The 25,847-nt window shown below is 42.7% G+C and overlaps 1 protein-coding gene and 1 long non-coding RNA gene across 3 annotated transcripts in view; both read left to right on the forward strand.

The window, feature by feature from the left end:
• Positions 1–34: 34 nt before the first annotated feature.
• Positions 35–4,431, forward strand: ZIC1 (Zic family member 1). The gene is made up of 3 exons (XM_017523798.2): positions 35–1,587; positions 3,015–3,178; positions 3,854–4,431. Exons 1-3 carry the CDS (start codon positions 606–608, stop codon positions 4,049–4,051), a joined length of 1,344 nt encoding a protein of 447 aa, XP_017379287.1. The 5' UTR covers positions 35–605; the 3' UTR covers positions 4,052–4,431.
• A 7,156-nt stretch (positions 4,432–11,587) lies between these two features.
• Positions 11,588–25,847, forward strand: part of LOC108300859 — a 64,563-nt gene continuing 50,303 nt past the window's right edge. For both annotated transcript variants that reach the window (XR_005199308.1, XR_001823632.2), the window contains exon 1: positions 11,588–11,950. This is a non-coding gene — a long non-coding RNA (uncharacterized LOC108300859). The remainder of the gene's footprint in view (positions 11,951–25,847) is intronic.

Here is a 25,847-nt window from a genome sequence, read left to right on the forward strand (position 1 = left end):
AAAAGGAGAGTGAAGGAGCAAGGAGGTTTTTTTTTTTTTTTTTTGCAAAAAGCAGAGAGGGAAAAAAGGAGAGTGAAGGAGCAAGGAGGCGAGCCTGAGAGAAAGGAGACAGAAAAGAAAGGGCGAGGGGCTAGTGGAGAATTGAGGAGGGGCACGCGGCGAGAGGCGGAGAGGGGGAAGCAACCGCGGCTCTGGCGCTCACATTCCTCTATGCTACAAATCCGGGAGGAAGTTTTTTTGGGGGGCTGAGATGCTCCATGCCTTTCCCCGGGCAGCCTTGACACGCGGCCCTCTCGGCAGAGACTGAACGGCGAGAAAGTGCGAGCCGGGCCGGCTGGGTGTGCGTGGCGGGCACTGGAGCCTGCCTTACTAGCGGCCCGCAGCCGTCCGGCTACTTTGCGTTTGGCCGGGCCGGCGCCCCGGCGCGCCGCGCCGTTGCCTGCAGGCTAGGACTTCGAGAGGTGGGTCGACTCCCCCTCCCTCCTCCTCTTCTTCCTCCTCTTCCTCCTCCTGTCGGTCCTCCTCCTCCTCCTTCCGATTTTCCCTCTTTGGCTGGCGAGGGTGGGGGGGGCGGGGGAGGCCGGGGCTCGCCCCGAGCAGCCACGATGCTCCTGGACGCCGGCCCCCAGTACCCAGCGATCGGCGTGACCACCTTTGGCGCGTCCCGCCACCACTCTGCGGGCGACGTGGCCGAGCGAGACGTGGGCCTGGGCATCAACCCGTTCGCCGACGGCATGGGCGCCTTCAAGCTCAACCCCAGTTCTCATGAACTGGCTTCGGCCGGCCAGACGGCCTTCACGTCGCAGGCACCGGGCTACGCGGCAGCTGCGGCCCTGGGCCATCACCATCACCCCGGCCACGTCGGCTCCTATTCCAGCGCAGCCTTCAACTCCACGCGGGACTTTCTGTTCCGCAACCGGGGTTTTGGCGACGCGGCGGCGGCAGCCAGCGCACAGCACAGCCTCTTCGCTGCTTCGGCTGGGGGCTTCGGGGGCCCACACGGCCACACGGACGCCGCGGGCCACCTCCTCTTCCCTGGGCTTCACGAGCAGGCTGCCGGCCACGCGTCGCCTAACGTGGTCAACGGGCAGATGAGGCTCGGCTTCTCGGGGGACATGTACCCACGACCCGAGCAGTACGGCCAGGTGACCAGCCCGCGTTCCGAGCACTATGCTGCGCCGCAGCTGCACGGCTACGGGCCCATGAACGTGAACATGGCCGCGCATCACGGCGCCGGCGCCTTCTTCCGCTATATGCGTCAACCCATCAAGCAAGAGCTCATCTGCAAGTGGATCGAGCCCGAGCAACTGGCCAACCCCAAAAAGTCGTGCAACAAAACTTTCAGCACCATGCACGAGCTAGTCACGCACGTCACCGTGGAGCACGTAGGTGGCCCGGAGCAGAGTAACCACATCTGCTTTTGGGAGGAGTGTCCTCGCGAGGGCAAGCCCTTCAAAGCTAAATACAAACTGGTTAACCACATCCGCGTGCACACGGGCGAGAAGCCCTTCCCCTGCCCCTTCCCTGGCTGTGGCAAGGTCTTCGCACGCTCCGAGAACTTAAAGATCCACAAAAGGACGCACACAGGTACGGAAACCGCTCTAGGACCCCTACCCATCCCACTTGGGCCTGGGACCCAAAATCCGAAAGTCAGTGGCCAGGTCGTACAGATGAGCCTCGGTGGGATCCGGGTGTCAGGTTCTGGCAGGCAGGCAGGGAAAGTGTGCGCTGATTTTTAGTTTGGGGATTGAAATTATGAAAAAACAAAATAAAACAGAGGGCAGACAAGAAGGATCTGGAGTTAGAGATTTTTAAAATGAGGAACAAAAAAGTTCCGGAGAACAGGAAGCCAAACCTGGTTTGGCGGAGACTTGGTGCTTTCGAAGCCGGGGAAAGTGTCTGGCTCCGGGCAGCCGCGGAGGCGCCAGCTGCTCAGGCTGCAGACAAATCTAAACGCTTGCTTGCTGCCAACATCTCTCTCCAGGTACTTCATTGAGGACTTTGCCAAAGGAAAGAGCTGAGGAAATTGAGGCGAGCGGGTTAGGGGTGTAGAAAAAAACAAAATAGAGACAGAAATAGTTGAGACAGGAGGGGGAAAGGAAATAATTTGGGATTAAGAAGGCTTTTGAAGCTTTATGCACATTTGAAGAGCTCAATTTTAGTAGTGACTGGTTTTAAGCGTGGGCTTGAGGGATGGAGAAAGTCCAAGCAAAGCGAGGAAGACCTTTTTGTCTATTAGACTCCAAGAGGGTGGTTTTCAAAACACCGGATCACCAGCTTTGGCCTTTAAAAATAATCAAGACACAGGTCTGGAATAGTTTTAAAAAAAAAAAAAAGTTCCCGTGGGCTCAGTGTTGTAGTCTGACATCGGGCAAGACATTCTGGGCCCCTTGGGCCCACGAAGCCGGGAATTGGGTTTCCTTTCCTATCCTGATTTATCCGGATGAGGTCTGAGGACCATGCTTGGGACTTTGGGTTTAACGCGGAGTCAGGGAAGAATTGGCAGCGTTGAGTTCTCTCCCCCACAGACTCTGCCATAAAATGTGAGTGTCTGTAGGGAGTGGGGTGGGTTGGAGGAGGCAATGAGGGGTTGTGGAGCGTCGGGGAGGGGGCAGGAGGAGGAGAGAAAAGCAATAGGGCAGGAGAATAAGCCTCAAACGTGAAAACTAGAAACCGGGAGCCAGGTAGAAGTAATCTGAAATCGTGTATATAGCTCTGGTTAACACGACTTTCCAGACCCTGATGCTAAAAACCGACTCCTCCTCCTACTATTTTTTTAAACCTAAAAATAAAATGTAGATCTAATTGTATTAGAGGTTAAAATAGAGTTAAGATATTTATAATTCAGCTGCGGATATATGAATTTATTGACGTTCCGGGTTTTTAAGCTTGCAAAGTGCTAATCCTGGGCTGCTGGCTTTTTGTTTTGTTTTATTTTTCCATTTGTTTAGTTTTTGAAAAACTGCCGCGGAATTTTTTCTAATTAGACCCCTCTCATTCTCTTTTCGCACCAGGGGAGAAGCCCTTCAAGTGCGAGTTTGAGGGCTGTGACCGGCGCTTCGCTAACAGCAGCGACCGCAAGAAGCATATGCACGTGCACACGAGCGACAAGCCCTATCTTTGCAAGATGTGCGACAAGTCCTACACGCACCCCAGTTCGCTGCGCAAACACATGAAGGTAATCGCCTCTCTCTCGCTGCCCCCTTTGAGGCAGGAGCTGACTCGGCTCTCGGCCGGGGGTCGGGCGGCGAGTGGCAGCCAGGCGGTGGCGGGAGCCCGAGGAAACGGGAAGGCAAAGGCTCCACTCAGTCGACCTGGGCCTAGAGGGAAGGGCGGGACCTGGAAAAGGGGGTGGGAATGCCCAAGGCTGTTTTAAATTAATGGTTTCATAATAAAAGTTAAAAGAGGCGAGTACGAGCAAAGGCCGCCACTGAATTTGGCCCAGAGCTAGGCTTTTGCAAGGGGTTGAAGCTGCCGAAACTGAGGGCCTTGCTCCTGGCCCCGTGGGACTGTAGAGTTGGACTCCTGCACCCAGGCCTGAGCTCTGGCTCACCTAAATGTGGGCGAACAAAATTCGGGGAAGGAAAGTTCAGTCTCTGGCCTCAAATCCAGCCACCCTCTTCCCAGACCTATTTTTCTTTTGTGAGTCCTGCGACGCTGACTTTCCCAGGAGCACGGCGTCTGCAGGCCGATGCAGGGGAACCAAGCCCCAAGTTCCACTGATCTGGCCTCGACTGCATTTGGCGTCGGGCTCCAAGGGGTCTAGGAGGACGGGCACTTGCGGCCTTGGCCCCTCTAGGCTGCCGCCGCACTGGCTCTTTATGTCCATAAAAACGCGACTTTATTCCTGCAGGTCCACGAATCCTCCTCGCAGGGCTCGCAGCCTTCGCCGGCCGCCAGCTCAGGCTATGAGTCCTCCACGCCTCCCACCATCGTGTCTCCCTCCACAGACAACCCGACCACCAGCTCCTTATCGCCCTCCTCCTCTGCAGTCCACCACACAGCTGGCCACAGCGCACTCTCTTCCAATTTTAACGAATGGTACGTTTAAAATCAGAAACAAAACACCGAACAAAACCCTATTTAAGAGACTGATCACACACGTATATACAACATTACTGAAAGAACCCTGCGAATCGAAACAGCCCCACAGACCCCGCAATCCTTTTTTAAAAATCTGCCAATAGACCCAGGACGAGTAAGAGAGGAAGCATCAATCTTTTAAAAATTTCCTTTCGCTTTCAGAATTTTTCTTTTTTTGGCAAAGGCTTGGTACCCAAGGTGCGGTAGGGGGTCGAGGGGAAGGAGGCCGCCTGACCAAATGCCGCCAACCCCGAGGGCCAGTTTCTTGTCGGATCGGAACGGGCTCTCTGGGGCTTCGGCTTTTTTTTTTCTTTGTGCTCTTGTAAATACAGAATTATTAGCTTAAAACTGTACTGTTGAATTCTGTAAATAGTTATATCTCGGTTGGAGAGGGTGGGTGGGATTGTGGCGTTGTGGTCTTTGCATTGGGGGAGGGGGGAGGGGCAGGGTGGGTGGGGGGAGGGGGAGGGGTGGGCGGCCGAAAGCCAACTGTTTGTACTGAATGGCAAGAATGTTCTAGTAAATGTGTACCAAAATGTGAATTACTTTGTACGATTACAGTCTTCACGTCGACCTAACCGAATATTATTGGTATTAATGTGCTTTTTTTGTATGAAGTGCAAACATTTCGTCCCAAAGTCTGAGTACTTTAGTGCAGTAAAATGTTGTTTCACGTCCTGTCAAGAATTCGTATAGTACGAGCCTGGATCTGCGTGTCAAACTGTTTCATTCGTTTATGTAAAGTGATATTAAAAAAAGATATAAACTATAACTGTCCGTCGCTTTTGGCAAAAGATACAACCACATAATGTATATAATTCCTAGTTTCCATATTTATCCGCATGTTAAGGGCCAGTTTATCCATGTTACAGCTCTTCAATATTTATGGCTAGAAGAACTCGTATGTACACTTTAGTTTCCAGAACTGTTTGGTAACCTTTCGTACCTTATTAAAGATTCTTAAATCTCAGTGATTGTGGTAGGAATTTCTTCTTCACCAACCAGCAACCTGCTGCCTCTTCTGCCAGTCTTAAAGGGTCTCCAGAAAAGCTCTCCAGTCTCTCTTGCCTTCCCTTTCTGTCATTGCAGGTCGTATAAACGTGATAAATGAATGCTACCCTGCTGGCTCTCCGAGAGAGTGTAATTAGTATTTATATCAAAATTTATGAAACAAATTTTCGGCCGCAGTATAATTTAAATGACCTTTGCAGATGTAGAATAACAACCATAAAAATAACAGAAATAGATTGCACAGGCGATATCAATATTAATGTAGTCGAATTGTCAGAAGCTCAGGGGCTCGCTCTGCAACGTTGCAAATGAACTTGCAGTGGAGGGTTCCGCTGCCCCCTAGATTAAATTCCCGGGGCTGAAACCAAGTTGCAGATTTACAATATCATATTTTAAATTGCTGTCTTCAATTAAACCATTTATGACCATAACTAATTTTCAGAATGTCGATGCATGGTTTTCCAGGCCTTCCTTCTTTGTACAAAAGTAAATGTCCATAAAGCGTTTCAATTCTTCAAACATGATGCTAATTTAAATTAATTACTTCCTATCATATGTTATTATTCCTATGATTTTGCCACTGTTATTAGTTCTCTCAAAAATACATCTAGGGAAGAGGATTATTTTAAGTAATTTGATTATCTTTCTATCTCTTTTATTTATTTCTCATTTACTTAAGAAATTCGTTCCATTGGTTGGCGTTGATACAGTAAATTTGTAAATGAGCAGACAATATAAAAAATCTAAATTACTTGTGCTTAATGACTGTGGCAGACGCCTTTTCTCTAAATCAGATTGTCTTTCTTGCAGTTTAGTTTGATAGATTTGCAAGCTATGCTGCTTCCATGAAGTTAGCTGGGCTGGTAGGAACGCAGGCTTCTTTGTCTCTGGTTGTAGCTTGCTTGATCGCCCCATTAGGCAGACTACATAGCCGAAGACCACAAATCAGGCCCTTGGCTGTAGCTGCTAGGGTGTAGAGGTACAGAGCAGACAGCAGAAGCTGACCTCACTGGGGAAGGAGGACCGTGGACCTGATTCTTTATTATACTATATGTGTTCAGGAAGCCACAGGCCATAGTCGACTCTGAGAAAGAAAACAAGAGGAAAAACCCCACAAAGTATGATAACCCCTTAAGATACGTTTATTTTAAAGTGAAATTAATGTTTCAGATTATACCATTGGCCAATTACAAGACAAAAATGTTCACTTATCTTTAAGAATCCTTTGTTGACTTGTCTTTTCATCTCTTGCTATTTACATTTGTCACTGTTAGTCAACAGTCTTATTTGCTGAGGAAGGAATTTGCTGCACTTACTATAGCACATCACACACTGGGGAGGGTGGTGTTTAACTTTTTTAAAAATGCTATTCTGATTATAACAATAATATTGGCTTTTCATGAAAAGAGCGCCACCTTGCAAGGTTTAGTGAGATTTATGAAAGTTGAATACCTAAGCAGGAATTGTTGCTTCCTCCAAAAATTTGCAAACCAAAAGCTAGCCACCATTGGTTTGGAAGTTTGAAATTGATTAACAGTGTTGCATTTGAAGTGACTCCAGACATTAGGTTCAATAGTTAGAAAGAGGAATATAGATGCCTCCTCTCTCAAGAAAAGATAACACCAAAATTAATAATCTTTCCCACTTTTATTGAGATCAGGTTGTCTGATAAGCTGTTATGATTGTGATAATGATAAACGTGATAATAGTGGTACGTTTGTAAATTTGCTGGTGCATTTAAGACAATAGTAAATGATGAGTTCATCTTTTCTTTAAATATTTCTATTCCTGAATATAGTTTTACTTGAAATTTGGAATTATATGTTTAATTTTTGTTGTGAACCTGATAGTTAAATATTACACTATGACATATGATTTAAGTAGGATATTTTAAAGACAAATTTTAGGTGTAAATGTTTACTTCAAAATGACTTCATATTTCAAATATCTATTTAGACTTTGAAGGACAAATAATTTTTAAAAGAACATTTAAAGAGTAGTGTGTTTGCATTTGTGAATAATCTCACGCACAGCAAAGAAACATAATAGAACCCAACATTTAAGCCAACCCTTCTGTGCATTCTCTTTTCCAACACCTATAACAAAGAAAAAGTCATTAATGATGTAAGTGGTTTAAAATAATGCTTCAAACTTAAATGTAGTCTATTATTTTGCTGGTACCTTTAATGTCTACTTCTTGAGATGTATTCTTCATACTTTTCTTCATGGGTTATTAGGTTTTGAAATACATGAATGTGAACAGCGAAATATGTTGTTAGACTCTCTTTAGCAGGAGCTGAAGATGCTGCAAATGGCTGTTTCCTGTGTGTAGCTGTAGATTTTGACTTAGGCAGAATGCTGTCCTGGTTCATATTGCAACTGCATTGTATTCTGAATACTACCAAATGATTAGAACAGCTAACAAGTTATTAAAAAGTTATGTTGTGTCAACAGAAAATGCCTGAGTATAAGCAACCATATTTGAGAAATGAAGAGAAATGAGTTGTGGTATGTGTGTGTGTTCATTTATAGACCAAGCATATAAATATACAAACACCATTTATATGGGGGCTAATTTTCAAACATTTCAGATCCTTTGTTTTCTTCTTCAAAAGCTACCCCCAACTGCTTTAAGCGTTTGCAGCTGATGATTTTGATTTTTTTAAAGTCAAGCATTCAAGTTAACCTTTAAAAAGCAAACCACCTCCAAAAGAAAGATGTAACCTTTCAATTGCCCCATCTGCTTATCTTTTCCTTTTTTCTTTTTTAGCTGACAATGAAAATAGCACTAACCTTCTTTGCTGATGGGCCTGGCATTTAGATGTTTTTATTTGTTGATTGTGAAGTTTTCTCAGAACTTTTAAAGGGCTGGCCACAGAATTACACCCCCAAGTACCTCAACCAGCCCAAAAACCTTCTGGAAGTTTTCTTTTTGAGGCCAACATTTAATCAGTATCTAGGACCCCTTGTGAGTCAGTGCTGTTAGGGTTGTTACCTGAACATACTGCTTTTCAGGAAGTGACTTGGAGAAGGCCCTTAAAGAGAGGATTTAGTTTATGATGTTATGAGGAGTTACTGTATGTGGTCTGGCACACTCAAAGGCACTTGTACCCTTCACTGTGAACTAGATATAAAGACATCAGCTCTTACACATTCCCAACTTATGTTTCTCTCGTTTTTCCAACTTAAAATACTAATTACAAATTTATCTCCTCCTCTCTAGTTACAGTATCAAGTACAGTTCTTAGAATTATGTGTTATATTTGGGGGAGAAATGTGTTCATAAAGATAGTCACAGTTGATATCAACTGTTTTAGAATTCTTAAAAATAGTGTGGCAATGGAAATAATGATCCTATCTGTGCCATCAAGCCGCTAAAGGTACAAGTTACCTATGGTAGTCTCTCTTTCAGCTTTTTAACCACCCTGTCCATCCTTTGTAATATGTACAATTCAAACTAGTTAGATATAGAAAGTAAGATTATTATGGGTATGCATACAGCAATTTAAAAAAATAACTGCTAGTTTGGGGCAAACTAGTGGTCATCTAGTGGTTAACAAAAAATGTTAACTTCTTATGTCACATTCAATCCTTTTCCTCAAAGTTTATTGCAAATATAATGATGTAATAGGTGCAAAATATGAATAATGTTCTCTTTAAATCTATGCAAGCCTGGTTTGCTACAGAGTCTTTTCCTTAGCAAGAGGAAGCACATCAGACCAAACCAGGGGCTATTTTCACTGTGGAAGCTGGGATCTGTCATCAGTTCCTAAAGTTGATACCCATTTTAAAGTGAAGAACTAAAACAGTATGAAGTTCCCAATTGATGTTAATATACTAAAGGTGAGTTTTTTAAAAATCGGGTTTAGCTATCTAGAGTGGAAATATCATTTGGCAGTGAAGATGCCACAGATTGACTGTGTCAACTGTCTGCAATACTTTGGCTGTCTCTGATGGTTGTGAGACATCTCCGTAAGCATATGCAGGGGAATCCACAGGTTGTGAAAGTTAAGCAGTGACATTGTCACCTATAGCACACACAAGAATCCACTGTTGAGCATGAGTATAAACATATTGGAATCACATCTTTAAAAACAACAATAGCAAGCAAACCCAAGTTGTCCGACCTTAGCAAACTTTAAAAAAATTGTTATTTTCCATCTTTACTTTGTGTAACAGTGTCCATTAAGTTGCAGAAAGCAGGAACGTAAACGGTGGAAGACGCTCGCATCGCGATTCCTTTTTAAAGGTTTTCCGTCCATCCGGGAAAATCCCAGCCTCTGGTTAAGAAAACGGAAAGTTGAGGAGAAAGAACGGGGTAGGACGGAGTGCGTAAAGGAAAATTTTGGCATCGGTGGATTTCTCGAAAGCATGGAAACAGTCTTCCGGGGTCGTTGTAGGGGTGCAACAGCGGGACTTCCCCACAACACTTCCACGGAAGGCTGGGTCGTCAGCGTCTGAGGGACCCTCCCGCCACCCCGCAGCCCGGCGGCGCGCTTCCCAAACCGCCGCGGCGGGCTCCGGCCGGGCCGGGAGAGCTGTGCGCATGCGCGGCCCGAGGCCCGGGGTTCCACGTGCTGATGAATATGCATGAGACTCCCCCGCCCTCGCGGGCGGCGGAGAGAACCACGCAGAGGCTCCGGCCTGTGAAAGTCGCTGGCTGGGCTCCCAAAACAGTGCGGCGGGGAAGCTGCACGTGTTTGTTTTCAAACCTCGCCGGTTTAAGTGAGTTCACAATGCCGAGCCGACAGCAGAGGCTAGAGCAACCTGGGGCTGCTGCCACTGGGACCGCGAGTTGAGCGGGCCAGTCAGGATCTCTCCTTCGCCGGGGGCCGGGGGCTGCGGGCTGCTGGAGCCCCAGCCTGCCACACCCCAGTGCACCCGGTTGTTGGGTTTCCCGCTCACCCCGGGCCCCCCAAGGAGGCCTTCTTCTCTCCCAAGCCGGAGCGGTCGTCCCGGCTGTTCTCCAATCCCTAGCCCCTCGAAGACGTCCCTTCGACTCACTTAGCCTGCCCGTAGCCAGAGCTCAGGCCCAAGGTGACCGTGGAGTGGCACGGGGGATTTTCTTAGGCCCTACACTCTTCCCTTGCCCAGATCCAAGCCTGTGTGTCGGCTTGTCTTTGTCTCTCCGCCTCTCTCTCCCACTCTTTAATCCTGGTTCCTCTTGCTCTCTGGCATTGCCTCAGCCTCCCACCTCCCCATTTGGGAGACTAGGAGCCATTTGCTTAAACAACTGTTCTAGGGTTTCCACTTGAACCTTTCCAAATAATACTAATCAGCTTGCCTGTCTTGGACTTGAGATGGTCCTGTTAAATCGAAACGGGGGGACTGGTGGGGGAACTGCCCTGGCCTCGAGACCAGAAAGCGTAGGATTTGGTGAAGGACACCTGGGTTAAGTCGCTGGATTATTGCTTTCTTCTCCTAGTGACATCCTTGGGGATCTGCATGGTATTTTGATGGCCAGTGTGCTGACATTTCCAGAGTGAGCGCATAATCTATGTGGAGTGGTCAATGCTTGTAAACAAAGGGGAGGAGCAGTAGGGAGGGTCCCTGGGTCACTCCATCCTCCGATGGACTGATATCTACAGCCTTTGGGTGTTTTAGTCAGAATCCTGGGTCCCTTAACATCCGAAGTGGTTGCTGACAGGTTCCAATCCTCTAGATTTTTACTTTCAACAGAACAGGTAGACTCACTTTTTGGAGACTACCGTTTCACTGCCTTCACTGGGAACAGGAGACGGCTCACACTCCGTCTATCCCAGGGCCAGCTCCATCTGTACCAGTTCTGCAATATGGGGACCACAGTATCATTTCACCTGACAATCACCACTCCCCAAGCCTTCAGCATTGAACTTGAGGAGGCAGAAACGGAGGCTTTGGAAATGTTCCTGCCAGGACAATGCCTTTCTTCCTACCCAAACTCGCGAGTCTCCGAGCTCAATAACGGGAGGATGGCTTAAGAGCGTTTGCTCTAGGTCTCTTTGCCGGACTTGTCGATCCTCACCCACTGCCATCGAGTGCTAGGCCCACAGAGGCCTGGCAGAAGACACTTAATCCCCACTACCCATGACTAGGAGGAAAGTGGCCGGAGCGTGAGGGTTAGAGTTCTTCCGTCTCAGAGTCCCGGAAGTCAGAGCGCCCAGCGTCTACTCTGGGACGCACAATCCCTCGTTCCACGACCCCACCCCCACCACAGGGGCCACCCCAGAAGAAATCCATTCGTAATTTGGGTCCCTTTGTGTTTGAGTATTGTGGGGAGGGGGCGATCTAGATTCTACGGACTTCAAGCTAACGATGACCTGTGTGGGCCTCACTCTGAACAGAAAACTGTAACCCAGCGTGGGTTCCCTCGTTTTCCCCAAAAGGCCAAGGCCCAAAGAACCCTTTCCATTTGGCGAGGGGCTTGAGGGAAGGGAGGGGCGAGGGCGGAAGCGGGTCAGGGTCTGCAAGCTAGCGGCCCAGCGCCGCGGACTTGTCCGGCTGCTCAGCTTGGCAGCCAGCTTCCGTGCCGGCAACGCGGCTGCCTTCTCCTGGGCTAGAGAGTGAGGACGTCCGTTCCCCGCCCCCAGGCGTCCCTAGGGTCGGCGCCAGAGCCCAGGAGCCCAGGAGGCCTTCGCTCGGGGACGGCGAGGCGGGCTCTGGGTCCTCTCCCAGCCAGGCCGAGTTTAGCATGTGGAGGTGGCGCGGGAGCGCGGGCATGGACCAAGGGAAGGGGGACCCCCAAACCGCACTGGTGCTTTCCTTTCCCTCCACTCGCTCCGTAGCCCTCCCCAAATTGCCCGTCTCCGGTAGGACTGACTCTGCCTGCCTGGCCTCTCAGCTACCAACTTTGCCCGCAATCTAGATCCCAGACCTGGTAAGTCGCGTTCCTCCCTTACCCCGCCCCGCCACCTTACTAGCGGACGCGGCCCGAGACGGAGTGCGCGCGCGTGGCCTGAGGCGCGCGCCGAGAAGTTGGATTGATTTGGAACTGCTGCGCCCATTCGGCCTCTGCCGCTGCGGTGTATACGTTTATATGCCGAACACGCCAGGATAGTCAGGGAATCGCAGGGCTCCCCAGAGAGGCGGGAGCGAAAAGAGTGCAGGCCCACTCTTCTGGATCCTCTTGGCCCTATGGACACCAAAGCCATCTTTTAAGAATAAGCTTTTTGCTGGTCTGTAAAAGGGGAAGGGGACAGCGGGGGAGGAGAATTATCCCTTTCCCTAAGCAGTTTGTAATCACTAAGGTCTCCAACAAAGTTTACTTGGCGGTTTCCATTTGAATGCTGTGAAATTGTTATTATTGCTATTTTAAGTTAAGGTTTCTAAGAGTCACAGCTTCTCAAATATACGTGCCTCTTGAGAACGCTTCAACAATTACCTTGTCCACTAACTGCACTTCCTTCCCACTGGAAAAAATAAACTTAATTTTTCAGTAGTTGCCTTAGGTCACGTCGTTTACATGTCACTAATGTGAAGAAAGAAGGGAAAAAAAGAAAAACAACCTTGGCATTTCTAGTTGGAGCTCCCTGCGCTTTATTATTGAAATTTGAAAGATGGATTTTGGGGTGGGAGGGGGAGGTAGGGCGCTGGAAAAGGGCTTTTGAACCACAGTACCCTGTTGCAAGGGGCTGACCTTTGGCTGACACAGCCATGGAGCAGGCCGTTCGTTAACGAGGATTTGATACATTAGACATTCGAGCTGGGCGTGTAAAGCTACACTCTCAATCCAGATTTCGCTCAAATTAGTGTTCGAGGAAATGATCTTTCCAAGTCCTGAGGCTTAATCAAGTGTCAGGCAGCCCGATCGCTGCCTGAAAAGGGCAGCGAAGGACACAGGGTAAAAGGCACATTCCTAGCTCCTTTAAAATAATAATAATAATGATGATGTCAACAAAGCAAAACAACAGACCAGAAACCTGCTTTGAATAATTCTTAAAATCCTTTAAGTTGTCACTTTGAGGGAATGCTTATAAATAAGGTTAATCACCTCCTTTTAATGAATTCCGTTCTGAGAAATCCTAACACCAGTCAAGGCTGTGAAGACAGTGTCACAGTTATGGCAATATTTTTTTGAGGGGTGTGTGGGTGTGTTTCTGTTTTACTCTCTAGAAATACTAGAGTGTGACAATTTATATCCACCAGACAGTGGGGCACATGGAAAGCGGATAGTCATAGTCACAGGTTTTTAAAGTCTTCGAGAAAGTAGAGGCGTCTCGATTTAATTTGGTTCGAGTTATCCCCAGACTTTGGAGTTCAGAAAAGGAAGGCAGGCTGGCCAAAGTCCCTGGCCTGACGCTGTGCGGCTGAACTTGCAGCGTTTCAGCCTCGCAGATGGGGATGGAGTTGGAGGCGTCGCTGCAGCCAGGACTGGGAGGCCACTTGCTTGGAGAGTGAGACGGCTCACGCGGTATTTATTGACTGGCTCGAGAAAGGTGTCCTTTTACTTAAGTTGTCATTAAAGCGCCAAGTTTTAAAAGCGCATCCCCAGAAAATGCTTTTATTCTCTTTCCCCCAGTAACAGAGCCCGCTAATTGCTTTCAACTGTAGAAGGAGCAACTCACTCCTGCCGGAGGTCCCAGCCACTCTCTGGTGGAAGCTGGAGGGCGAAGCGAAATTGTGTTCTGAGCCCCGCAGCCCTCCAATGGCTGACTTCCTTCAGCTGCTGTCCTGGGGAGCGGATCCCAGCGGCAGAGGCAATTTTCCGCACCTGGGTGTTGCTTTCTGCCGCCGGGCTTTGCCCGAGCCATGCAGGCGCGGTTTCTGGGCCCCGAATTTATTCCAAGAGAAAACGCACAAAAATCATTTGTGGTTTCAAATCTTTATTCAGGGAGTCTCTGCCACCACTCCCCCTCTGTTCTCTGGCTGTAGATGAAAAGATAGAAAGTTAAACGAGAAAGGCAACCACTATTATGAAAAAAAGATATTCTGAGGATTCCAGGGAAGAGAAATTACTCCCCAACAGCCTACGCTGGAGAAATCCAGAGTGGATAGGGCCCATGAGAGCTACAGGATTTTTTCCAGACGGAGTTGTGTAGACTCAGTCGCAAGCATGGGCCGGTGGCTTCCCAAACTCAGGTCCCGTGTCTCACTATTTGGGCAACTGCAGGGGATTGAAGACAGTTTTCTGGACGATAGAGGCCAAGGCTCCCACTGGAAAATCAAACCTTTCTATAATCTTGATAACTCCCCAGGGTGGGGAGGTTGTAAAATTTGGTCTAAGGTGAGAAGAATGGGGAAAGAAGGGAAAGTTGGAGGAGGGTGGGAGAGTAAGAAAAGAGGAAAGGCTGGTTATGTGCGAGGTCGAGTTCATTTTCCCTCACTGGCAGGTTCCAGCACCAGCTCACGGATGAGAAACTCTCCGGGAGCCCCAACTTCCAACTTGTGTCAAGTTGAGGTAGAAACGGTGGGTTTATTTTGTTTAAGGTCCACATTTTTGGAGTCAGTGTAAAACAGTATTACAATGTCCCATATAAGGGTTGAGGGAAGGAAGCAATCAATGTTCATAGACTTGCCCTGTTTCTCCCTGGCCTTTTTATTCTAGAACTTCCAATCCCGTTTCACCCCAGGAACCTATACTCGGGTTCGGGCCTCTAGACTTTGTCGCAGCCTGGGGCGCCTGTGAGTACCCCGGAGCCGCAAACGCTGCCATTCTAACTTTGACAGGACTTTCTGGCGGGCGCGAGGAAAGCCCCTTTCGTCTTTTCTGAGGTTTTATCCGACCCTGCCCTGGACTCCCTCCCTGCAGGCCCCCGGAGCTCCAGTCCAGGCCACCGGGGGACTGCTGGGGACCTGACGCAGGCAGCTCAGCCGCTGACGTCAGGGGCTGCCGGCGGCTGGAACCCGAGCCCAGGCCACAGGCGCCAGGCGCGGGCATCATTAATTATCAGGCACGAAATGTTGCAAAGAAAGCGCAAGCTATTCTGCTGGCAGCTGATAAATATATATTTTTTCTTTTGGGAGGAGGGAGCGGGAAAGGAAAAGGTAAAATGCAGTAAGAAACAGTTATTTGGTTTCTTAAGGCTTCTTCAGGCTTACTAACTTCTCACCCTCCTCCCTCCAGGTCTGCCCCTTGGGTCCACTCTTTTGTAGGTATGAACTCCGCACTTTCCACTTGGTTTGGGGGATTCCTAGTGAAAGTGCCAATATTTGTTCGTGTGGGAACTGCAGTGCTACAATATCCTTGTAGATTACAGCTCGAGGGGCTGTAAGCCAAGGGAGTATTTGCTTCCTAAAGCTGGATGTATCTTTTCCATATCACCCCTTCCGTTTAGTCAGATCCTTAGCCCAATATCTGATATTATTATTGTTGTTATTAAGTAAAAAGGAAACAACAAGAAACCCTCCCCACAAAGACAGGGCCAAAAGAAATGAACAGTGCAACTCGGCAGCAAGAACGAAGCCTTTCATTTGTAACAGCAAAAGCACCTTTCCTTTTTTTCTTTTGTTTTAAAAGGAATTATAATGAGTAGCTTAAAATAGAATTTTAGGCAGCAATAAAGTCTTCAGAATCACATTCGTTCTTGGTTCTAGTTCCAATGAATTTTCAAAATCCTTCTTCTGAGAATCATTGCCGAATAAATACAGGGCAGAGCAGGGTCATTGTGAAGCGAATTCTCTCTTGGGCTTTTCCTTGCAAAGGGGGAAAAATGTGTCATTCATAACGGAATTCCACAGGTGATAGTAAATCGATTTCCTGGAAAAAGAACAAAGAGAAATTAGAATTAAACTTTAAAACCCACCCAAATTTAGAAAATTTTAATATCAGTAGAAGCAATGCTCTGCAAATTCCAATGACTTTAATATTACCTAATTCGTCATAACTAATTTCGTTACAATTAACTAACTGAATTAAAAACTCCTTCCAGAAGATATACAAAAATAGAGCTCACATGTATCACTGCATATTGTCAGTAAATAACAGCTCTTGAAAATACAAGATTATCTTTATAAGTATGCATGTAAATGTATTTGTCAGTATCTACAGGGTCAGAATAAAAAGCTCTTCAGTTGTTTTATAGGAGGTAAAAAAATCAATAAACGAAATTTAAAAGGCCTTTTGGAAACTTCATATCACTGTAGATGGACTTTTATCCAGAATTATGTTGGTGATGATTTTATTCTGAAATTAGTAATTTATTTTTAACCAATAAGTACATGGTAAACACTTAACATATATATATTGATGTCTCAGAAATGTACAGTAATTATTCTATAAAATATGAGTGAAAAGGAAGTTCATTATTATAGAGTATGATATTTTTTGGTATTTACCTCTTTATGAAGGCGAATTTTAGAGAGCTATATTGGTCACACTAATACATGTATAAAATTTCTTAAACATACATCAATAAAAACATTCAGGAGTTGGTGTGTTAAGTATTAGAAAAAAAGAGATTCCTGCACACACACACAGACATACACACACACACACAAACACAAGACCAATGAAAAGAAACCTCATTTGGGGTAAATAAAAACAAGAAAAAATTCAGAGTCCAATTTTTTTCTTTAACCGTATTAACTATTTTTGTGGCTTGTAATACTTAGACTTTTATTTAAAATTTCAAACATTGTGTGTTTATGAGATTGAAAAATATTTGGAATTGAGGGCAACAGTTAATCAGCATTCAGTAACTTCAGTGCTGTGTTTCTATTTTATATACCACTTCTTTCATGTACTATAAATCTTTCTTGAGGAGTCCACTATTTTTGGTACAGCAGGCTGAAGTTTATGGGTCTCAGGTATATTCCAGACTACGTGTATAACACTTCAGCTGGGAAAAATCCCAGGAAATCCAGTAGATTTAAAATGTCAGCTAACATTATTATGCTTTTCAAATCAATAAACATTTACAGATTTACACCAATAATTAAATGGAAGTGTCAAATTTTAATGTCATTATGTGTATTTGTCTTCAAATAGGTGATTTGTACAATTTAGATAATATTCTATCAGGGTTATGTGATTTTTGGTGATGTTTCAGTTATGATTTCACTCTCTGACCTGGTAAAGTCAGTTGATATCCTTGGCTGTTAGCTTTTTCACTTGAGAACTTCAGTGCCCTGGACAAGATGCTTCCTCAAGTTTTATGCAGTTCTGAAAGGAGTGATTTGGCTTAACCTTGCTTATAGATTTTTTTTAAAAAAACGTTTAGAGTTTTAATTGTAAAAACATTTAAATCAGGATAGTCTACTTAACTGAGTTGGATAATGCAGTTAACTAACAATTCATATTGTAAAATCTTATCGTTAAGATTTCTCATTTTCTGAGAGTCTTATTTCATAAATAAGCACTCTATTAAACAAGGGATATTACAGAAAACCTACCTTTCTCTCTTAGTTTGAAAAGAAACTACTGTCCTAATATTTTGTTTATATGAGTGATAATGATATTTTTCTGAATCTGAGATAGAAGGTACCTACAAGACCGAGGCAATGTTAAATTCAGTTGTTAAAGGACTTGCAGTTGGTAGAGAACTTTAGGTTCTGGCCATATGTAAATAGATGTAGAATATGTTTGCTATATTCACTGAAGGCTATACAAATTCCACTGTGTAAAGTATTAAAAATAAGATGAAAGCATAACAACTCTTCTGCATATTCTCATTGCTAGATCATTGTGAAGGGTGAAATATATGGAGTACATTATTCAACCTATGGGTTCTGCAGCTGTGGCTTGTTACTTGCCTATCAGCTGGCTGCACCTGAATGGATTAATTGATTGATTAAATAATCAATTCAACAAATATTAAAGACAAATATGACCATTGTTATATAGGCTATGGCATTTCAAAAATAAATTCCAAATACTTTCTACACTCCAGGAATATAACAGGAGAGACATAGACAGTTAAACTATATACAAAGTAAAATATAGTATTTGCCATAAGAGAAGCACACATAAAATTAGAATTTTTAAACTTTTGGTTCCCTTTAAAAGATATTGGGTATTATGTGCTCTTTAAAATAAGAACAAAATATATCTCAAACTTCTCCTTCATCCATCCCCTGTTCTCTTTTCCTTCTTGCCTCTTCTGCCTTCTCTTCTCATCCTTGCTCTGGAACCTAAGGCAATATGAAATTTTTAAAAAGTGCTGTGAGCTTGCTGTCTGAATCCTCGCTAGGCCTCTGTCTTTTGGGGGCAGTTTTGTGCCTGCCCATCTGCAGTTGGGCTTAGGCTCTGTGAATGCTGGGCCCCGGGGCTGGTCAGAGCATTTTTCTCCCAGGAAGTCCACTTCATCATTGAAGGGGGTCAGGCCAAGCAGAGATCAAGTTCTAACAGCTCCAGAAAAAGATTTGGAAAAGGGACACTGCTTGCCCATCAGAACACTTAAAATTTGCAGAATTGTGCAGTATTCCTCCCCCTTTTATTACCTGTTAGATTTAAATACAGATTTCCTTGTCACTAACAAATAAGCCTTTTCTTACTTTTATTACCGTTCAATTGTTCGTTTTTATTCAATTTAAAGTATTTACTATAAAAGTGTTGGAATACTGACAAATTATTTTATAAATTTTCAATTTATTCTGAAATGTTAAGTCATATTTTTCCTTTCCCTGAGGCTGAGTTGTTCTCTGGCAGTATTTTTAAAGAAAATTTTATGTCCTGCTTTTAACATCTAATAACCCCCATGAAACCAAGGAATAATTTGTGTTCTTTGAATCTGGTTGCATTCAAATTCTATAAATTCCTGTTTTTCACTCCTTTGTTGCTGTTCTTCGGGTCAATTTGAGAGTGGTGCAACATACAGCAGTTTGAATAGTACTTGCTAGCTGTTTAGATGAGTGGATTTGGTCAGGAGCATTTGCAAAGAGTGTTTGAGTACTTTGTTTTGTGTATATTTTGTCATTTTCATGTGATTCATATTCTCTTTATAAAAATTTTATTTTGAACAATTTTAAAAATATACAAAAATAAAGAGAATAATATAAGAAATCTCTATTTTGCAACTTCAAAATTTATCAACTTATGTTCCATCTCATTTTGTTTATACTTCCATTCACTATTCTCCTTCAAGATTATTTTGAAACACATCCTAGATATCATATTATTTATATGCAGCTATTTATTATTTAACTGATATATAGTTAATGATTGTTACAAAGCAAATGGCTTTCAAAGACAACTAGTATGTTTTCTGAAACACTGCCTGTTTTGAGCTTTTGGGTTATTATTCTCACTCCTTTTAACAAAGTGCTGCTTTTGATACCCAGAGTCTTTATTAGTCACTGGAATCAAGAAGCTCTGTAGTTCTCTAGAGGAAGAGAATAATTCAGTTGATTATCATTATAATCAATGAAAATGGAATTTTCAAGTGGGAAATCTCTTAATTCCCAGGGCCCAATACTTATGGTAGAATAAAAATAATTCATTCAAAAGTTTCTGAGTGTAAGAAGATATGATGACTAAGAATTTGTGGGTTTTTTGAAAAAAAAAAATCATATGCACTTGTACTGATATGAAGGAAACTATGGTATGAAAAACTGTCACTAATGACTACCAGATTTCAGCTTTGAACTACCTAGAGCAACTTTCCAATTATCAATAAAATAATACATATGTTTATGCCTGTGATTAAATGTATTTTTATTTCATTAAATTATATAAAACCATATGTTGTGGATATTTTTAAAGAAAAACACACTTATCTTTTAGGAATTATGCTGAACTATTTATGGATGAAATGATATGATAACTGGAACTTACTTAAAATAGCTATGGGTGAGGTGAGAGTGAGTAAATGTAAGAAGAACCAAGATTTTCATTGCTAGGTGATGGGTACTTGGGAATTCACGATAGCATTTTCTCTTCTTCTGCATATGCTTAAATTTTTTCTTAAACATTTTTAAATATGACATGAAAAGACAGAAAAAATCCCCCAAATGTTGATATATCCATTTATCTATCAGCAGAGAAGTCTGCTGATAGATAAATGGATGTTCATTAAAATATTTAATATTTATTAAAATATTTCATTAAAATATTTTAATGAAATACTTTAACTTTAAAATTAGAAGGGTAGAAGTTTATTTCCCTCATCTTGGACAACCTAGGTATGTAGCTCAACAAAGCAATGAACCTCTCTCAATCTTGAATTTCACATGTATAAAAATACTTTCTCAGGTTTAAATAGTGACTCATATTTTTCCAGGCCCTCTTATATATTACATATCAATTTCTAACACTTACCTTGCAAGAAAAATATTGTTTAATAATTTAAACTTGCAGTTACTTGAATGTTTGCCATCTAATTATTCTGACATCTATGAAAATATCTAGTTGTTACATTCTGCTAGTAGTTGTTTTGTACATTGATTATGACAAAACCTCTCTCAGTATGTGGCAAAAATAATGATAGTTATAGATTTTTAAATAAGATTATTGCTATAGCATAATGCTGGGCCATTCACTTTCCTGGTGGGAAATGTGGACTTTTGAAGTTCAGAATTAACTCCTGCCTCATTGTTTCTTCTTCCGTAACATACCTGACCTTTACACTTTATTTCCGTGCCATTCCTGCTGGAGTTTGAAAACACATTCACAACCTCAGCTATAATTCATTATAAAATTTGGGATTAAATGATAATTTTCGGACTTGAGTTTTTGTGGTAGGCCTTTATTTTTAGTTTACATTGTCATTGCACATTTTATAACCAGATCTGGAATATTAGAGATGAGAACAAGCAAGTCTCGCAAAATGGCAAAATTACCTTTCTTCCAATCTTTGTCTGGCTCACAAAGTGTAATGCTGTCTTAGTTTTCTTCCCTGAGCTTGCTATAACCGGCTTTTTCTTCCTGAGACCCAAATATTTTCTAAGGTCTATAGCCCTAGACCGTACCATGAGACTAGGACACTAGAAGCATCCTAGTTCTTTCCTCCTTGCAGCTAGATCCTGGTCAACTCATCTACAGCAGCGGTGGTTCTTCTTATAGCACTCAGAAATAATGGCTCATCACTGTGTTTTGCCTGTTGTAACAGAGCTTTGGTACCAAACTATATCTGAACATGCCCAGCTTGGAAAATATGCATCAAATTGACTGACGTTTCCTTGCCCATCCTTTGCAGTCAAGTAAGCTTTCTCTAGACCAGTGATTCTCAGAACTTGCATCCAAATCACCTAAGAGATGTTTGTTAAAAATTGTATTCCTGGGCATCACTTTAAGTCTAATAAACCAGAATGCCTGGGTTAGAGGTGGTGATCAGGAATCTGCACTTTAATAAGTGATGTTTATTTATTTATTTTTTGAGACAGAGTCTTAATCCTGTCTCACGGGCTAGAGTGCAGTGCTGTGATCTTGGCTCACTGCAGCTTTGACTTCTCAGGCAATCATCCCATCTCAGCTTCCTAGTAGCTGAGTGCAGGTGCATCACCACACCCGGGTAATCTTCTTGTGTGTGTATTTTTAGTAGAGACTGGTTTTGGCCACGTTGTCCAGGCTGGTCTTGAACCCCTAGGCTCAATTGACCCACCTGCCTCAGCCTCCCAAAGTGTTAGGATTACAGGTGTGAGCCACTACTCCTGGCCTAATGTTGTGCTTTAAAATTGCCTAATGTCTGCACTTTCTATGGTCTGAATTTTGTTAGACATTCAGAAAAAAACAAAAGTTGGTTGATCTCTTAGCAAACAAAGCTGGTTGTCTCAAGTACTACTTGTACTTTGCACCTTATTTCAATCCAGAGCCTTCTCCTTGATCTAGTATTAGAATGAAAACATATACGTTATTCATAATAATAATGTACCTGAAAATGCCTCTAAATTTTTATATATGATACATAGTGGTGTTTCAATACATATAGTGTATAGTGATCAGATTGGGGTAATTTTAGCATATCCATTATTTCAATTCTTTGTGTTTGAAAATTCAATATCCTCCTTCTAGCTATTTGAAACTATATATTATAGCTAACTATAGTCATTCTACAGTAGTATGGAATATTATAACTTTTTCCTCCTATCTAGCTGTAATTTTGTATGCTGTACAAGACTTTCCCTATCTCTCCCTTCCCCCTACCATTTCTAGCCTCTAGTAACCTCTGTTCTACTTTTTACTTCTATGAGGGAAAGCGCCTTTTAAAAAGTTAAAAAGCATCTAATAAACGCAATGTATTGTTTAACAAACAGTCAGTTAATGAACTCATAGTCTATTTGGGGGCACTGTACAACTGGCCCACTGATTGTAGTAGCAAGAAAATGAAGAACATATTTTCTCCCAAGGGAAACCCATAATGAAGATCACATACACACATAATGTTACAAGAAAACAATAGGAAAGCAACATACCTGATTCATATTCCAAATATACTCTTTAGTTATATAATTCTGGGTGTCCTGGGAGTTATAGAATAATTATGTATCAACACTTCCATCTATTGATGTGTCTATCTATGACGCTCTATATTCATCTTTTCCAAATATCTACTATTCGCCATCTCTGTATTTATGTCTTTAACATGAATGCAATGCAATTAGAATATAAGCTCCATGAAGATAAGGATTTTTGTCTGTTTTGTTCACTGATATGTTTCTAATGCCCAAAACATGACTGTTACTTAATAGATACATTCCATAATATAATAGTTGATTGACTGACTGAGTGACCAAATGATTGACTGAATGAAGTTAATCAGAAAAGACTTCCAAAGATGATGAGTATAAGGGAGATGTCATAAGTGCCTACCAATTGGTTGGAAATGGTTACGTAGCTGGAGGACTGCAGGGCTGTAAGACAGAACTGATTTTAGTAGTGAATATCTCCATGTTTGACAATTCCAGGTAGTCACCTATGGGCAACTTAGTAACCAATGACTTTGATGGTAGTAATTGTGATTATGTGGCTCATAAAAGGACTTGTTTTCTTTTTGATCTGAGACTGTTATGACGTGTGTGTTAATTACATTTGGGGATATAGGCATGGGAGGGATTTTTTGGATTGGAAATTTTCTCTAGGAATTGTGTCTGCTTGTACACACACATACATTGGATAGTAGCACGTGTTTTCTAGATCTGAATAGATGTGGTTCAGTTGTAGCAGACATTCCTTTGCAATTTCATTTTCCAATCTTAGAAGAAAATATTTTCTCTTAGAAATTAAGTGAGGGTAATCAGAGTTGAACAGCTACTGATCATAAGCTACTTGCACACAGACAAGATTCTAAATACATCTTAAAAATAATTTGGCAATCTTTTAATCTGCATTATGTGTGAAACTTTTTGTTGTTAAAAACACTACTTTCCCAAATTGCAATTTAGTTTGTTGTCTGTATTCCAGTGCTAAAAAATGGTGATGCCATGTGTGAACATATTTTTAAACTGTAATAGTCAACATTTTATTCACACATTTAACAAGCATTTATTTTTTATTTTTTATCTTAAAATTTTTAAAATTATATTTTAAGTTCTGTGGTACATGTGCAGAATGTGCAGGTTTGTTACATAGGTATACATGTGCCATGGTGGTTTGCTGCATCCATTCCCCCGTCATCTACATTAGGTATTTCTCCTAATGTTATCCCTCCGCAATTCCCCCATGCCCTGCTATCCCTCCCCAATTCCCCCACGCCCTGCTATACCTCCCCTATCCCCCTCCAAGCCCCAGTGTGTGATGTTCCCCTCCCTGTGTCCATGTGTTCTCATTATTCAACACCCACTTATGAGTGAGAACATGCAGTAACAAGCATTTATTAATGCTTCATATGTGGCAGGGCCTCTTCTAGGTTATGGAGATGTAGAGATAAACAAGTTAATGTAAGTCCTCATGGAGCTTATATTCTAGTAGGGGGATGGGTAACAACAAAAACATTCAAAGGACAGAAAAGGTAACTTCAGATAGTCACAGGTGCTTTGCTTGAACTAAAACAGGGTAATGAGATAGAGAGGGTTTTAGAGGGTGGAGAGACTAGGGTAACCAGTGGTGGCCTTTCTGAGAAAGCAACATTTGAGCTGAGACCTAAATGATATGAAGGAGCCAGACATGGAAAGAACAAGAAAAGAACAAGAGAATCTAGCTGAAGAAAGAGAAATATAAAGGCCCTGGGGTGGGGGACACCTAGCTTGGCATGTTAATTAAACAAGTCATTTATTACTTTTCACAACTATTTGCAGAGAGCCTATTTTATGCTAAGTATAACGTATTTTACATCGCTGGGGAAATTGTGATAGACAAAACAGCATCTTGGGTTTCAGGTCTCAAAGAATTTATGTTCTGATGGGAAAGAAAGATAAGATAAGAAAAGAAAGAAAGAAAAAAGAAACAAGAAAAGTATTGAATACTGATAAGTATAATATCAAATGAGATAGAACAATACGATAGACACTTTTTGGTTGATTACTTTAGCTTGGCAGGATAGAGAATGCCTTTCTGAGTAAGCAACCTGTACAATAGGAAGGTGGCAATATTAAGATCACACTAGCGTCACATACTCCCTTTGGATATTCCAGGGTAGGGATTGGGACATAGTAAACTAGGCTGAGGATAATGTGTGACTCTGTGGAGCTAGCTGTAACCCTCACTAACTTCTCTTTTACTTATGAACTCATATGGGAATTTATAAATTGTTTAAATTTATAAAAAGGGGAAGCAACTAATAAATTTAGGTACTCCATTATTTGTGGTAAATTACATACAAATCACACACCAAACATTGGGGACATTGATGCTGAAAATAGTTGTTTAAATTGATGGGATAGTATGGCAGAATTAAGGGACTTCTGTTAAATGAAGACTAGTTTTAATAGCAATGAACCTTAAGAAGAAATAATGGGGGTAGTGCAAATTAATATATATTTGAACAACTCTGCAAGACAAGAATCCACCTTGGTGTTGGCCTTCTCATACCTTTTGGTTAAAAGCATGTATTCAGCATCGAGTACATTTTCTGGTATTTTGCAATTTTTTTCAAATGTTGGGGTGTTGCCTTAGTTTATATGGAGGAAAAGGTACTGTGTATGGACAGAGGGAGGGGAGCACTACACACTGGGGTCAGTTGTGGGGAAGTAGGGGAGGGACGGTGGAGGGTGGGGAGCTGGGGAGAGATAGCAAGGGGAGAGATGCCAGATGTAGGTGATGGGGAGGAAGGCAGCAAATCACACTGCCACGTGTGTACCTATGCAACAATCTTGCATGTTCTTCACATGTACCCCAAAACCTAAAATGCAATAAAATAAATAAATGGGGGAAAAAAAAGAATCTACTATTTCAAGGAATAAAATTTTATTTAAAGTAGTTCAAGTTAAAGGATGCTTATGAAAGGAAAGAACATGGACAGAAAACAAAATGTAGTTTCTACGTGTGAATGGCACTGAGAAGTAGGAGGCCATTTGCTTTCCATCCTCACAGTTCTCTGACCGACTTAGCCCACAATGACCCAATTCTAAATTAAATTAATGTGAAAGATAATCAGATTTTTCACAGCTTGAATTAGATATATCTCCTGGTCCACATGTATACTGTAATGTTATTCATTATATTATCATTAACAAATAATAACTCCTTTATTATACAAAAATAATGACTATATTATATGAAAAAACTTAAAAGAGGGATAAAGTATTTTGATAGTCTCCTTTACCCAGTGCCAATTATGACCCATTTATCATTATCCTACTCCCAACTCTCCCTAAGCTAAACTTGGATTGAAGACACACACACACACATACTTCACAGAAAATATATAGCCAGGCGCGGTGGCTCAAGCCTGTAATCCCAGCACTTTGGGAGGCTGAGGCGGGTGGATCACGAGGTCAAGAGATCGAGACCATCCTGGTCAACA

This window comes from Cebus imitator, unplaced genomic scaffold (genome assembly GCF_001604975.1).
Source record: "Cebus imitator isolate Cc_AM_T3 unplaced genomic scaffold, Cebus_imitator-1.0 Scaffold30, whole genome shotgun sequence".
Lineage (NCBI taxonomy): Eukaryota > Metazoa > Chordata > Mammalia > Primates > Cebidae > Cebus > Cebus imitator.

Bases quoted from the DNA above. Each gene is read 5' to 3' on its own strand.
- ZIC1 (XM_017523798.2), top strand. From the start codon at position 606: ATGCTCCTGGACGCCGGCCCCCAGTACCCAGCGATCGGCGTGACCACC. The intron at 1,588-3,014 runs GTACGGAAACCG...TTTTCGCACCAG, and splicing joins CCACAAAAGGACGCACACAG to GGGAGAAGCCCTTCAAGTGC. The intron at 3,179-3,853 runs GTAATCGCCTCT...TTATTCCTGCAG, and splicing joins CGCTGCGCAAACACATGAAG to GTCCACGAATCCTCCTCGCA.